This window comes from Strongylocentrotus purpuratus, unplaced genomic scaffold (genome assembly GCF_000002235.5).
Source record: "Strongylocentrotus purpuratus isolate Spur 01 unplaced genomic scaffold, Spur_5.0 spur5_scaffold_8, whole genome shotgun sequence".
Taxonomy (NCBI): domain Eukaryota; kingdom Metazoa; phylum Echinodermata; class Echinoidea; order Camarodonta; family Strongylocentrotidae; genus Strongylocentrotus; species Strongylocentrotus purpuratus.
In genome coordinates this window covers 7,123,017-7,138,623 of record NW_022145614.1, presented here as the reverse complement: position 1 = coordinate 7,138,623, position 15,607 = coordinate 7,123,017, and the positions used below count along the sequence as shown (strand labels likewise).

General features: G+C 37.7%; 2 protein-coding genes across 2 annotated transcripts; both read right to left on the bottom strand.

The window, feature by feature from the left end:
• Positions 1-173: 173 nt before the first annotated feature.
• Positions 174-1,108, bottom strand: LOC373354 (histone H1-beta). Its single transcript, NM_214558.1, is given in 1 exon segment — positions 174-1,108. A coding segment is annotated over 1 exon segment (636 nt). The 5' UTR covers positions 1,050-1,108; the 3' UTR covers positions 174-413.
• A 10,646-nt stretch (positions 1,109-11,754) lies between these two features.
• On the bottom strand, positions 11,755-15,263 carry LOC763919. The gene is made up of 3 exons (XM_030976196.1): positions 14,701-15,263; positions 12,585-12,731; positions 11,755-12,144 (listed from the first exon to the last, which is right to left on the bottom strand). Exons 1-3 carry the CDS (start codon positions 15,260-15,262, stop codon positions 11,879-11,881), a joined length of 975 nt encoding a protein of 324 aa, XP_030832056.1. The 5' UTR covers position 15,263; the 3' UTR covers positions 11,755-11,878.
• Between the last annotated feature and the right edge of the window lie 344 nt (positions 15,264-15,607).

The window sequence follows — 15,607 nt, the reverse complement described above, 5'->3', positions numbered from 1 at the left end:
AAAGATCATCCCACCTGCCGATTTAAAAATGACTTCTATAAACATCCTCATTAGGGATACTGGGGAAATAAAACCTCTCCGTGAAAATCTTTTTTTTTCGTACGATGTTATTCATGTAAGGAAGGGTATTAACAGATTTACTTATATTTTCAGTTCACTATCAAATAAAGGAACCCGGTTAGAACAGGCAATTTTCTTCTTAAATTAAAAAAATATATCTACTAGTCTGTCTTTTGACACAAACTAAATTTAAATATTTATAAAGTTACAAAAAAAAAAAAAAAAAAAAAAAAAATCACACAAAAAAGTAGAGTATCACATGTTTCTTTCTTGAAGTTTGGGTGGCTCTGATAAGAGCCGTTTGGATTTTGAAGAAAAGATGGCCGTTATAGCCTGCAAACTAAGGAGCAAGTTTACTTCTTGGCTGCCTTCTTTGCTGCGGGCTTCTTGGCGACCTTCTTGGCTGCCTTCTTTGCTGCTGGCTTCTTCGCTGCCTTCTTGGCTGGTGCTGGCTTGGCGGCTGCCTTCTTTGCAGCTGGTTTCTTTGCAGCTGGCTTCTTGGCTGCCTTCTTAGCGGCGGGCTTCTTGGCCTTCTTGGCAGCAGGCTTCTTGACCTTCTTGGTGGTCTTCTTTGATGCCTTCTTGGCGGCAAGCTTCTCCTTCTTGGCCTTGCTCCTAGCAGCCTTCTTCTCCTTGGCCTCCTTCTTCTTGGCAGCAAGCTTGGCCTTCTTGGCGGCGTCACGGGCCTTCTGGGCGTCGGACTTGCCTTCCTTCTTCTTGCCAAGCTTGAAGGATCCGCTGGCTCCCTTGCCCTTGACCTGGACGAGGGTACCCTTCTCGACACCAGTAATGAGAGCACGCTTGATGAAGATAGCCTGCTTCTTGATGTCTACGGTGTAGTTCTTCTCGATGTACTTCCTGATGGCTTGAGCTGAAGAGCCACCTCTCTCCTTCAGGGCTGTGATGGCAGCGAGGACCATCTCAGCAGAGCTGGGGTGTGCTGGCTTGGCACGGGGCTTCTTTGCAACTTTTTTCTGTTCGGCGGCCATGATGAGATGAGTTGGAGTTAGCGAGTTTGGTAGTAACGAGTAGAGAGCGAGTCAACGAATGATTCAACTTCCGCGGTTTCCCAGATCTATATAAAATGCGTGCGGACGTGGGGGAAAACAGCGACGTATGCTCGCTACACAGCCCACTGACACTACGTGTACATGGCGTATTATGGCAATAGCGTTTTCGGGTGTGTTAGTAAGGTGTTGGAAACTCTTCGATTTCTTTTCAATTAAGATATGAAATCTATTTCTAGTTAATTGTTTTAGACAGAGAACCTTTCAAGCTTCAATTTGATACCTTTTTCTTTATAATTAATAAAGTATTCACTGCTTACTGAATGGTCAAACTTACAGTTACAGAATCAGATTTAAAACTTGTCAAACTTCTCTTAAAATTTCATATAAAATGCAAATTCTCGGAATTTTCAGTTTATAATTGTGTTTAATAGACATTATTCTCAAGCATCGACCAAAAATTAGAATGTTTTCGATTTATTTTAATACTTTGCAAAGCGTCAGAAAATGAGCTTGCCAAACACAGCTCTGAGGCGACTCCCGCCTGATTCACCGAAAGACGCTCTTTGACCGCTAGTCCCGAGGACAAAAACTGTAATGAAATGTCTCATTTTAGGTAAAATTCAACGCATTTCTATGGATATTAAGGCATCAATAGAAGTAATATGTCACAATCTATATTTGTACTGAATTTCAATATATTTAGAGATCTACTTCTAATATAATTCAGACATAATGCATATTGTTGATAATTTGCATACTGATGGTTGTGGAAAATACTTCCAGCAAATTCTGGTACGTCACAACTCTATCGGTGTAATTTTAGCGAGCAAAAATTCGAAGGAAAAATGCATTTCTCTCATAAAATTACCTTTTGTTTGAGATTTTGACACTCTAAATGATGATGAAATTGTATTTCTGATGTTTGAAAGTCATATTTTCACTTTTTAGCTCATATTTCTACATAATCATTGCCAAAGTTTAGCTGAGCTTTGGCAAGCAAAATACCGAGTGTGAGTGCGTCACTCGAACAAAATGAGTTGAGAGTCGACGCCATTGAAAATTCTCATAAGAAAATTTGAGGAATAAAATTGCCAAATTAACCGTTTAATTGTTTGTTTAAACAAAATCTAAAACTGATTTGCTAGTATGATGATACTTTATGTCCATCTACTCAATGAATAGGTGATTTATTCTTTATTTCTGATAAATTCGACAATTTTATCATGTCATCGGGATTCGTGAAATGTGTTAGGCGTACGGATGACCAGACTGCCGATTTGTTTTTATTTCATGGCTGGGGATTTCAACAAAGATCGAACGACGTGGTGGAATGATTATTTTAAATGTCAAATTTGGTGTAAATTGTTTGTTTTTTCTCGAGATATGTATATATTAAGCCAATTAAATACTATTTTTCAGTTTATGGCTTATCATTCTTCTCTTTTTATCACATCAAGTTGGTAAACTTCATCATATTTCAATATGATCAAATGAAGTACTGCGCTTTTTTGTGACTTCATTTTATGTCGAAGACGAGCGTATGCAGTACAGCATGAAACTTTTAATCTTGCCTGCAAAAAATTTTCTAAATTTTGTTTGAGGTTGAGATAAATTTTTTAAGAAAGAGCAAATACAGATAGAATAAGGATATAGATCAAGTTTCTGTACTTTGTATATTTTTCTCAATTTATCTGCAATACATACGAATTAAAACATCAATGGAAGCTGCAGGCTAAAAGTGCACTGCAAGGAGCCTGTGAAATAGAGCGGTGATTATGAGAACAAACTGTTTATAACTTTCATGCGACTATAATATAGATGTGCCAACTTATGATGTAAAAAACTTAGTAGGTCTATCTCTATTACATTTTTTATGTTACAAATTACAAAAAGCTTTATGAACTATAAGCTTAATGTACCTTTAGGAACTAGGAAGCTATTATGTCGGCCTATAATCGTTTTATGCCGGGTTTTTCTATCCACGGTACAGGCCTATGCCGAGTATTTTTTCATTTTTTTTTTTTTGGGGGGGGGGCCGAGTGTTACATGAACCTGAAAGGACTGCCTTGCAAAATTATCATATATTATAGGCCATATAATTATAGTTTTTTAGTCCGTTTCAGTTACTTGAGGTTCATCTATAGCCTAGCTATTGCACCTTCATTTTCCTTCAATCCCATTTATTCATGCATTGACTCACCTGAATGTATTATTATTATTGGCTTGTTATTGCCTCAGGAGTAACTTAACACCGAAAGAGCATCAACATAACAGTTGTGATGTAGCTTCCAGCTGAACACATTGATTGGTTTTATCTACACCCAGATCAGATATTATATTTGCATTAATACAATTTTTATTTATTTTAATTACACAAACGTCGATTTCTAAAAAAAAATTAGTGCAAGAAATTTAAAAAAAAAAGGAATTTTATTCATGTTATTCTATAATGAGGGAGAGAGCAAAATTATTCAACAAGGTTTTGATAAAGCACAATTATAATTATGTCGGGGAGCATAACGAGAGTTGGAATTTGGTATACTTTAAAAGAAAACGTTATTTAGGCCTATGCACTGCATTTATTAGGGGCGCAAAATCATGGGATCTTGAAGGAACATAATATACCAGGAAGGTTCTGAAAATTTCATCATAAACCCTTCAAAAATATTCATCATGCACTTTATTGATTGGGGGCGTATACAATTCTTTATGTAACTTTATCGCCTTTTTTGCGCCCCCTGCAAGTGCCATCCAGTATCTTTAGAAGTTTAGATACTGCAAATTGAAAAATAAATAAATAAAATTAAAAGATACTACGAGTTGAAAAATGAAGAAAAATAATGAATTTCTAAAAAGCTCCCCATAATGACATAAAATGAAGCCGCAGAAGTATAATTGTAAAAATCTAGCCTATAATGATGTGTCCTGATCTGATACAATAAAAGTATACTGTTTTATTGTACATCGATCAAGGTAACATTCATTGTCATTTCTATCAAAGATGATAATCTCGACAAAACACAATTTTATCAACCGTAGAAATGCCAATGTCGCATTTTTATTTTCATTCTATAAATTTACAATAACTAGGCCTAACTCATAGGTTGTTACCACCGTATTTTTTTATGAAATATCCACATTGTCACCTGACATGAGGGCATTGATCTATTTGAATGAAAAAGATGATTGACAAACTACAGGGTGTAAGGTATTTTAAAATGTAGCACATGATGATGATGTTGATGATGGTGATGATGATGATGATGATGATGATATGCTGCTGATGATGATGATGAGTTATGCTGAAGATGGTGATGATTTGATTTGATTTGTTGATTTCTATATCAAATTTTAAACGTATATATTTTAAACATACATAATGTCCATCAGTGTGATTTAATTTACGTTTCAAAGTATACAATACATGATACTCATACTGTATAAAACATAAACAATACATAGGAGAACATTACTCACTTTAAAATTAACATGATATAGGAGGGATCCAGCGTAAGCATGAAGCTTGAAATGCTCAGGGGAGCCCTCGATTAAAATAAACTATTGTTATTTAAACTAAACTAAAATAATTTAAACCAAACTAATTTAAACTAAACTAACAGCCTTTAGTATAGATTAAACATAATGAAGAGAGAGAGAGAAAAGATAGATAGAAAGAGGGGGAGGGGGGGGGGGCTGTAGATTTCAAAAATCCCAGACACCTGTTGACATGATCGTGATGGTGATGGTGGTGGATTCTTGCATGTGTCTGCGTCTTTGTTGGGGGGGGGGGGGGGGTGTCCACTCGCTATTCATAACGACCGCTATTCATAATTTGAGAAAAGGGTCATTATTCATAAGGACGCTATTCATAATCGAAAAAGAGGGTCGTTATTCATAAAACAAAATCGGGGTCGTTATTCAATTCAATTTAGTTAAATTAATATTTATTTCTTATCCAACAGAAAGATAAACATTGGTATTACATTGTTTTCATACACAATTCATTTTTTAGAGTATCCAAATACACTTTGCACATAATAAAATTATTACAAGAAATTCTTAATTTCTGAGTAAATGGGGGGATCCACTAAAAAGCAGTGCTTGTAGTTTATGGAAAAAAGAAAAGAATTATTTAAAATTTTGCCTACAAAGCCTTGGAAAACACTAGACAATATTACAAAACAACAAACAACCACGAAACGACCCATATGGGTCCCTATTCGAGAAGACGGAGAAGAGCGACTCCGATTCCGTATTATGAATAGCGGACCTTACGAATAAAGGTCCGTATGCCTTTAAAAGCCCTATAATATGAATAGTGACCCCTTTCCGTGTAATGAATAGCGGTCCTTCAACTTGTGGGAAGTTACACGTTATGAATAGCGGTCATCTGGTGTGCGCTCTTTGCCCTTGCTCCACAATTCTTGGTCAGTGTATCATGTTAAGATTTATTTTCGAAAAGTCTTTGTGGGCAGTAGTTATCATAACAACATGTTATTAATCTCCTCATTTTCCTAGAGTCCCTTTGACAATTCACCCATTCGTTTTCTAAAAAATATAAATTTAGAAAAATAGGCATTCTGGGCTCTTACACACATGTACATAGCTATGAGTTACGGTTTAAAACGAAGCTCTTTAACCTAAACACATCTTTATTTTAAACTAACAGAATCACTGATTTGGATTTTTAGTTGCGTTTAAGAATTTTGTATATTACAGCTGAGGGTCCTGCATTTAAAGCCCCCCCCCCCCTTTAGGGGGAGGGGGTTTAGGGGGAGGGGGGGGGGGACATTTCTCGTGTCAAGCCAGAAACTCCTTGGTCAAACATGCACTTCCTCCAACGCCCCCTCACCCCAAAGACAGCTTTTGTTCCGCAACCCCCACGCACACATGATTTAGATATTTGAATCTGTCTTTTGTTTTTATTGATCGGTGAACATGGTAGTGGGACTACCTATTTTACGTACTCTGATTTCGGATTTCCTTTTGTATTGTTATCGACCGGGCCACGGAAGCTATTGTACCCCTCCCCCTCCCTATTCAAAAGATACAAAGTCACTAGCGCAGAGAAACCGAGAAAGTCAGCCATTGTACTTGACGTTCGATGTTTACGATAGTGCGAGTCATTTTGCTACATATCATTCAAGCGATTGTCATTAACATTTGTCGATAAATCATAACCATCAGCAGAAGATTATATCGACATTAAGAGGGGGAGGACTAAAAGTAATTTACCTAAGATTATATAACTAAGGCTTTCATTCTGGCAAATAACGTCTACGACCTACGTAATCATGCGCCTATCATAATATTATATTAAAATATCCATTTGGTTATATTAAAAGAAAGTAACAAAAATAGTTTGCCAGGGCTCTCTGAACCTTGAGTTATGATACCCCCCCCCCTCTCTCTCTCTCTCTCTCTCTCTCTCCGATCCATCTATCTATCTCCAACCCTCTCCTTTTCTCTATATAGATCCCTCTCACCCATCATTCTATTTAGTTATTGTAAGCACTCCTTCCCTTTTATTCTTACGTTGCGTCTTCTATACCTCTGGTATTTTATTTCATCATTGTTGTTACCCTATTTAAAATTAGTAGGGAAATTATAACAATATTACTAACCAAAATGCGTTTGTATAATATATCTTTATTCATTAATTGCGATACCAACAAATCAATAACATCATAATTTTATAACATGAGTAGGAACAGTAAGAATATTTTCATACGATTTTTGTTAATGAGCAAAGAACATTTTGGAGGGGAAATATTGAACCGTTCGTACATCAGAAACATGTTCCTATTCGGATAAATCAGTTTTTCGTTACCAGTGCAAATTCTTACTGTATCTTGATGCATAATGTTCTGGATTGTGGACAGATGATAAAGCACCAAACTCTGCCACAAGACAAGTATCATTATGCAGTACTTTAAAAAACAATATTTATCGTCATACTTCACCATTGCAATCACATAATAATTAAAGCAGTTTCCAGTGGCCTTCTTCAATCGGGTTCGAACTTACTTGGCAAAATACTCTAGCTCTGCCCCGGAACTAACCCGGAACTGACTATCGATTCCACTATAGGAAGGTGCATATACATGGCACAAACTTTTTTAATAGAGCTCACGACATAAATTTCACTATATCCTTAGCATTGTTTACGGTTTCTATCTATCTAACAAGGGAGATTGATTTTTCATGTGTTTATTTCAATAATAGCATCAGCAAGTTGAAAAATACATTGTAAATCATTGATAGTATAATGTTAAGGCCCGGTCACACAGGGAGGACGCATGGGGAACGCACGGCCAGCGCATTGGAAATTTGCAATTTGGGCCAGTGCGTTGTCGTTCGCTAGGCGTGCGTCATCATTCGTTACTCGTTCGTCGAGCGCGCTGGACCAACGCTGGACCAGCGCTATGCATGCGTCGTCATTCGCTGTGTGCGTCGGGATTTTTTGAGCATGCTCAAAAACGTGCGCCGAGCTCGACGCATGAATATACACGCCAAAGGCACGCCAGACATGCGCCGGAGCGCGCTAGACCAGCGCCAGACATGCGTGGAGCGCGCTAGACCAGCGCCAGACAAACGCGGAGCACACGCCCTGTATACGCACAGCGCGCTAGCTACACGCCGTGCATTTTGTGTCAGCTCGCTAGCTTTTCCAAAATTATGACAAAAGTTAGGCACACGTTCTTTTCCGATTTCCAATGCGCTGGCCGTGCGTCGTAGAACGCGGTGCATGCGTGGACCATTCGTCCAGCGCGCTAGCAACACGCTGTGCATTCGTGGAAGTTGTTTTCATGTGCGCTCTGTGTGCGCCCTGTGTGCGCCCTGTATACGCCCTGTATGCGTCCAGCGCGCTATGCATTTGGTGTCAGCTAGCTGTATAGCTTTGACAAAAGTTGGGCGCACGACAACGCACTGGCCAAAATTGCAAATTTTCCATGCGCCGGCCGTGCGTCCCCCATGCGTCCCCTCTGTGTGACCGGGCCTTTATGGCGGATGGTTCGTTTCATTGATACAATATTTACAATTCCTCAATGCGGTCCTTTGTGCAATAAGAGACATCATACAAAACTGTGCTATTTTTCAAATGTTTAACCCTACGCTCTATAGGTTTTAATCCCCGGGTTTTAATCACAATATAGTTACGTTATTCATATATTCGTTATTCATCGACGTTATAAAAGGGTTCCGAACAGACATAATGACAACAACTCATTCTTACCACATTATTTCTTATTCATCAGTTATAAACGATTACAATGAGATCAATTAAAACATATCATTTAGTTTAAATTCATGACATTGATGGTTCTTCATGTATTGGAATATTATCTGGTAAAAAGAAACCCATAAAACATTGCAACCTTAATTGTAACATAAAAAGTTACAAAATAATTTGAGTCTTAATATGATCAACTGGCATCAAAATTGATCATTGACAAAGTAAACATCGACCTACATGATAATGAATACGTTTGTTATTATGTCTTTAATGCTTTTTAGTAGAATGTGCCGCTCATTCTCGCAAATTCTGTAAATCCTTTTAAGAAAAGCTTTTACTCGCTGGTTAAATATCATCACCATCATGCATCTATGCAGACTTTTGTGTAAATTAGTCTTCTTTGCAAAGTAGGCCTATTTGCCGCATTGTTTCGACCTACATTTGCTATCTATGTAGATAATGTAACGTTGCATTATATCCATTAATCTTTTTAAACCGTTTTCGTTTGTACGTGTTATACTTTACCTTTATCCTACATTCAACTCATAATCAAGCGAATTTACACATTAAAGAAACAAAACGTTCATCACTGAACCCTACAAAAACAACTAAATTATTCATACCCTTACCGAGTTTTTTTAATATTTTGAATTATGTGAAAATTTGATTTTTGTCCCGATTCATTCTTCAGAATGTGACATGTGAAAGCTTACATTTAAAAGTATTCAACAAAGCCCCTTATTCAACTCATCCTTAAGTTACGAAAAACCGCAAAATACAATGTTCATCAAATTTACACGGGGTATGAATAATTCACTTGTTAACTAGATAGAAGCGTCTCACAAGATGTAACCCTTAATTCGATAAAGTGCATTATAATCCTAAACCGGTCAGGCTTTTGACTAGCTGGGTGTGGGGTTTCCACCACCCCCTAGAAATGCACCCTATCGAGTTGCCCACGCCCCTTAGAATGCTGACTACCGGTATTTTGGGGGTTCTGAGATGAAGCTTAATTATTTGGAGCCAGAAGGGCGTTAACTCTTTATAACAGTATATGAGTTAACGTACTTCTGGATCCAAACAGACGGTTTCTTAGTATGTACATTTATAATGGCTATGGTATTACAGGTAATCAAATAAAGAAATTAAGGCAAATTGTACGTAAGCACTGGTGTAAATTGTTTTACAAATCTGCATAAAACAAACATATCTTCAAAAAAATACATGTTACATTGAAACCAATACGTAACAAGGCAAGTATATGGCACAAAAAATTGCATAACAAAATTAGCAAAAATTCAAAATGATGCTCAGCATTTTTTTTCATTAAAGTGTAAAAACATAAACAAACATAATTAGATTAAAAATCGCATATACTTATCAAATATCATGGATGAACACTTTGGGAACAAACATCATAACAGGAAGCTATGTCCGTTCTTTTGATGAAGATACCTTTTTATTAGAATAATTTACTGATTCATAAAGGAATTCTATTCTTTCTTCCCAATCCCAAGTAGAATTTTCTAATCATCATCGTTAGGATTTTTTGTCCTCATGAAGTATAGTATTTTTTAGATAGATTTAGCTGTATGTTGTTCCACACAGTCACTGACATAGGGTTTTCATCATTGTTTTAAAAAGTCACGCTACAACAGTACATGGCAAGTCATTGGCTACTTTGGAAGTCGACATAGTAAATCAACCAATCACATCAACGCATACATTAATTAACATCTGTAATCGAGCCAAGTAAACTATACAAAGTGAATGGCAGTGAGATTATCCATGAAAATGGCACATAATATTATTCAATCAATCAATTAAGTTGTGTACATTATAGAACTCGTTTAAAGTCACTTTCTCATTTACTTTTCATATCTGGCAAAATTTATGGCTTATTGAGTAACTGATATCAATTTTCGGCATTTTCAACAAAAATCAAGCCCCTTATCCTGCCTGCTGCTAAAGTTTCCACAAAATACTCTCAAATCGCCAACACTATTTATACATAGATTGTTATTGTTGTAGTATAACAATGAAAGAAAGAGGGATAATATATCGACTTTTCGATGGTAAAAACCTGCAAAAAGTAATATGAGACATTATACATGTATATATTGAAACAACATTGCTGCATATACTAAATTTCTTACTCCAAAGGATAGTAACAATTAATGTGTTTTTGTCTACTGCAGATTTCTGTTTTGAATTTCCTTTCATTTAATCGATGCGATTGTGTTTATATCATGTTGATACCAGCGCTCCAAGCAAATGATTCATGTAACAAATAATCGAGCACAGATCATTTACACTCTGAAAAACATCATTTGTCATTGACCTTTTAGCAGAGCGTACCTCGATCCATTATTTTGTTATGTTTGGGAATACAATTGGGACTATTCACACTACAACGAGAGATGACGCTAGACCACTCTGCTGACCGGTAGTCATTGCTGGTTTGACTCGTTCAACTCGATGATCGCAAACCCGAGCATTATATTATACTCATTACGTCACACGCGAACAAGTGTATGTACATATATATTTTTGCCTTTTTATCTTTGTATTAGTTTGCATCAGCCTTATCAATTCACACAACCTCGAGGAGAAAATCATGGTCATAACTGATTCTTTCTTTCTTTTTTATTTACAGCGAGTATGTATCTTGTATTTAAGGTTTGGTCTTTTTTCAGCCGACATCAGGTTTTATATGGAAGGCTCTCTAGACCAAAGTTGAGTTCCGTGTAAAAGGAATTATAGAGTAGGGCAGAGGTAACATATCGTCATGGGTGTAAAATCTATTACTTTTATTTTTCAAAATCCATCCTAAAGTGAATCGGCAGTAATGTTATTCTTAAACACGACCGTCAGTTTCAGTGATATCTGTGGAATCTAATGTCCGCACTGATTGTTTTGATCTTCAGTAATCTCAACCGTACCAGTAATCTTCATAAATGTAATATAATAAATAATACTTTGAAGATTTTGCTCCTGACGACCCTAAAGCTTGCCAGCTAGGGGCTTACCCGACATAGCACAAGCTACAAAGATTCAATCCATCCAAATGCTATCATACATACTCATGTAAACTAAATAGCTCGTCATTTGAAAACATCAATAAACAGGTCCGTTTTCCATCCTACTTTGTCATCTAACGACATCGCGATTTTACAATGCTTGAAATAATCATTGGAATGGCTGTTTAAATATCTTTTCGATTAATCATTGGGGCGACTCATACACACCAATCCTGTACTATCGAGAATTCACGTGACATTCGGTAATGGACATAAGATACAGTACACAACTTACAGAAGACAAGACGGCACGGCTGAGGTATATTTGGGAATCAATGCTTTCAAAATAAGTCGTGCTCATCATCTCTGATAACAAGGATTCATGCTGCAATGACAAAAACAAAATGAGATCATCATTTTCTTCTCACTCTGTGCTGTTCAGCGATTGGATGATAGATTATATGCGATTAAAAAAATAATCGGACAGACTCGTTGCGCAGGTAAAGCGGACTTCAATAAATAAACTATGCTCCCTATCCGAGGGGCATTCGTCATACTTGACTGACGGGTCCCTTGCCGACAGTAGGTGCTTGGACCTTGTACGAGGTATTCCCGAACGGAGCACGACCTCCCCCGAGACCACCGCCGCCCCGTCGTGAGATGTCGTCCCGTAGCATGATGTCCATGGCGCCGGGACGGCGTGATGGGCTGCTGCCGCCGGGACTGCAGTGGAAGGATACGAAGATGATGGTGAGGACGATGACACCAGCCATCAAGATGCTCATCAGCTCTGACTTAGGCTTCTTACATATTTTATCTTTAAAAAAAGTTGGAAAGAGAATGAAAAGAAATATAGAAACATGTTGCGTTATATATTCTATCTTACGGTAACAATCAGTGCTAATCCTATTCATAGATGTATTGTTTATTGCATAGTCATGTGAATATAATTACAAGTAGGAATAGGCAGCAGAAATGAGAGAAGAGGGAAACGTTGAAGTTACAGTACTTTGAGTTTGAAGAAAGAAAGAAAGAAACGTTGGTAATTTGAATACATTTTTGGATATGGTACTATCCCTTCCAAGACCCCCCCCCCCTCCCCTGACTGGATGCACACTATATAACGAAATTTAAAATTCAAGCTGAAGTCGTTGACAGTGTAGTTAAGGAAATGTGATAGAGAGAAAAGAAGTAATAGACAGAGGGAAATAAATGGGTAGGATGAGAGTGAGAGGATCAAGAAAAATAAGAGTTTACCTGGAGGAATGCAATTAATGATGACTTTCTTGTCTTGAGCATCGTCGCTTGAAGGAAGGATTGGATAGGAGCAGTTGAGATATATATCTGAGCAGATGTCTGCTTGCCAGGCCCATGAGTCATTCGAAGTGCATTGGATACATAGATCTGAAAGAAAGATAAGGAAAGAGAAAATTAACTAATATTACTTAATTGGACTGTTGTTCGTTCAGTCAGTTACTAAACATAGTGTAAAATACGAAAGGAACATAATTCCTTCGTAATGATTACAGGGGTATACATCTCTCGATGTCCTCGTCAAACCAATCCTTTTCATTAACAAAATTGAATATCTTGATGGATTTTTCTTAAAAACAGAAATCAGCAAGTTTGAGCTCTCAGAGTGCTTGAAGGGACACGGGTGTTGAAACTGAAAGAGCGCCATCTTCTGATTTTCAGTTGGAGTCAATGTCCATAGAAATCGAGGTACTTGATCACACAAGGTCGTCATGAACAGTACCCATATAAATGCGTGATCACGTACTGTAATACAACCTATCAATATTATTATGCCTCACAATAAGCTTGAAGGACCTTGCCTAAAAAGCACCCGAGAAAAGAAATGTCCATATATTTTTTAATGAATGTCTTTTTTTAGTTTCATGTGCTTAAATGCCACTAAACGTAAAATAGCGAAAAGTACCGGATTCCAGACTTCATGCATTCAACCTAACCGATACATAGTTAAAGTTTGCATACATGCAGCAGATGATACAGAGAGAGAGAGAGAGAGAGAGAGAGAGAGAGAGAGAGAGAGATTGGAAAAGGGGAGGGGGGGGGGTGTCAGAGAATAGAAGAAGGAAGGCGTAAACTCGGAGAAGGAATGAGCTGAAATTGAAAAAGATAGTGCCATGTGTAAGTGAGAAAGTGAGAAAGAGTCCCCAAAATGTACCAGACTTGCAAATTATAAAATTGAAATTTCCAATCTCGTCTGAAATCTTAATCTCACGCCGACTCAAACCGCACATTTTATACTTAGTATTTACCAACCCAGAAACAGATTAACCCCCTCTTACTAAAGCCTACTATGAATTATAGATACCGGTCATATTCCTCACAAAACCGCTGCCTTAACATGAAAAATGGTGGGACTGGGAACTATTACGAAACGTTTATAAACCTTATGAATATAGATAGCGGCTTTTGAGATCACTATCATCACTGACATTATGCGTTACCGTGACCGTCTCTGACTTGGTCTCATGTTAAAAATAGTATATCAACGTGGATTTAGCAGTCTCGTCATTCTTTAGATGGTTGGATATTTTCCGAATGAAAAATACGGGTGATAAGTTCCAGGATTTTACCATTTTCATAGGCCTACATCCTAAAAAGGAACGACATCACCGAGCAAATAATGTGCACCTAAATTAAAAAGTTAAAATAGTTAAAATCTCGTCTTATTTTCTCGTTTCCGTCTTCTCCCCCCGAATGCATAAGTCGACTCGGCGAGATCCATAATCTCTTCAATTCGTCACCACAAGGCCATATCGTCACAATGACGTGGACATAATTATTAGCATTTTTAAACGTGAAAAATCGCAAAACCGCTTTTAGAAAATGAAGCTTTTGAGATGATGAATTGAGGGAAAATTGTGTCGTTTCTTCGATTCACCATGGTCACCCATTCCTTTTTATTATTATTGATATCACGACTTTGAGGATTCAAACTTCAGTTTATATTTCCTCTGGAGTGATAAAAAGTTAACGTATCACGTGGACTGGCTATATTCTTTGAACGTGAAGTTATAAGCAAGTAATGCAAACATTGCGTTCACGTATAGTTACATAATATGCGTCTTGCGCCGTTGCATACAATCGACGCATCATTCGCTGGCATAGGACTGCGTCTGTAACATGCACTGTATTTTTGGTGCGTCAATTAGTGAGGGGGACTTCGCACCCAAACTGAATTGAAAATAAACAGACCAAACAAAGCTTTGAATTATTGGCGCATATAGGTTTAATAACGCAATCGAAACGATTTACATGTGCAACAAGCATTGAGACTCGATTAGCGTATGTAATGACGCAAGCAAAATGACGTCAGCTCGTCTGCAATTCTCAATACACTTACCATCTTCTAATTGTGCGTTGCTACTGAAAGACTTGTAAAAAATTGAAATGCTATCGCGGCCGTCTAATTCGTCCATGGCGTAACCCATAATGCTATCAATAGCGGCGGAAAAATCTAAGAATACATCCACACTCGGTCCAGAAGTGACGAATATTCGTTGGAATGACAAGGATTCTTCGGTTAACACTGTGTGATTGGTCCAGTTAGCCCTCGACGATGATAGCGATGGTGATGACGTAGTCGCCGATGTGCACAGGTTCCAGTACGGCTCCGATGGATAGACCTCGTTTGTCATTGGTCCATTCAAAAGTCTGAGCTCTACCCGATCGTGATTGGACCGCTCTGTGCACGTGGTGTCGGGAGAATCTGTGACGTTTGGAAGAACTAGAATAAGCCTGTCGAATGGCGATTGGCTCGTTAACGTGAAGGAACAAACCGGGCGCGAAAACAATTCGGTCGCGTCCTCAACTTTATCGGCTGCTGCCATTGGAAGCGAAAGTAGTATGCTGCCCTCTGCCTCTGACATCTCGCTGTTAGAAGAATTGATGCATAGCGTTGCCATATCAACTGCAGATGGAAATAAAAATGAAAATCATGAGGTTAAACATCATTTAATATGTCAGGAAAGGATTTCATGAAGAAAATACACCTTGTCTTTTTTAAAGGGTATACTCGACCATTGCGGTACCATAGTACAAGTCTCATTAGCGACTTGACCCGATAGCACAAAGTGTGATGACCGCAATAGGTAAAATTTTATTCAGTGAAAGTGTAAAAAATAACCTCGTTGTTGCGATGCAAAGTGTATTTCTCTAATAGTTCTTCCTACATAAATACCATCTGTCTTTAACCTCACGCTCATATAGTTTTTTGCACGTACAGTGATAATGCTGGTAATCATCAACGC

Excerpts from the sequence above, each read along its gene's own strand:
- LOC763919 (XM_030976196.1), bottom strand. The coding sequence starts at position 15,262 with ATGGCAACGCTATGCATCAATTCTTCTAACAGCGAGATGTCAGAGGCA. Across the intron at positions 12,732-14,700 it reads CAACGCACAATTAGAAGATG|ATCTATGTATCCAATGCACT; the intron begins GTAAGTGTATTG and ends TCTTTCTTTCAG. Across the intron at positions 12,145-12,584 it reads CATTAATTGCATTCCTCCAG|ATAAAATATGTAAGAAGCCT; the intron begins GTAAACTCTTAT and ends CTTTTTTTAAAG.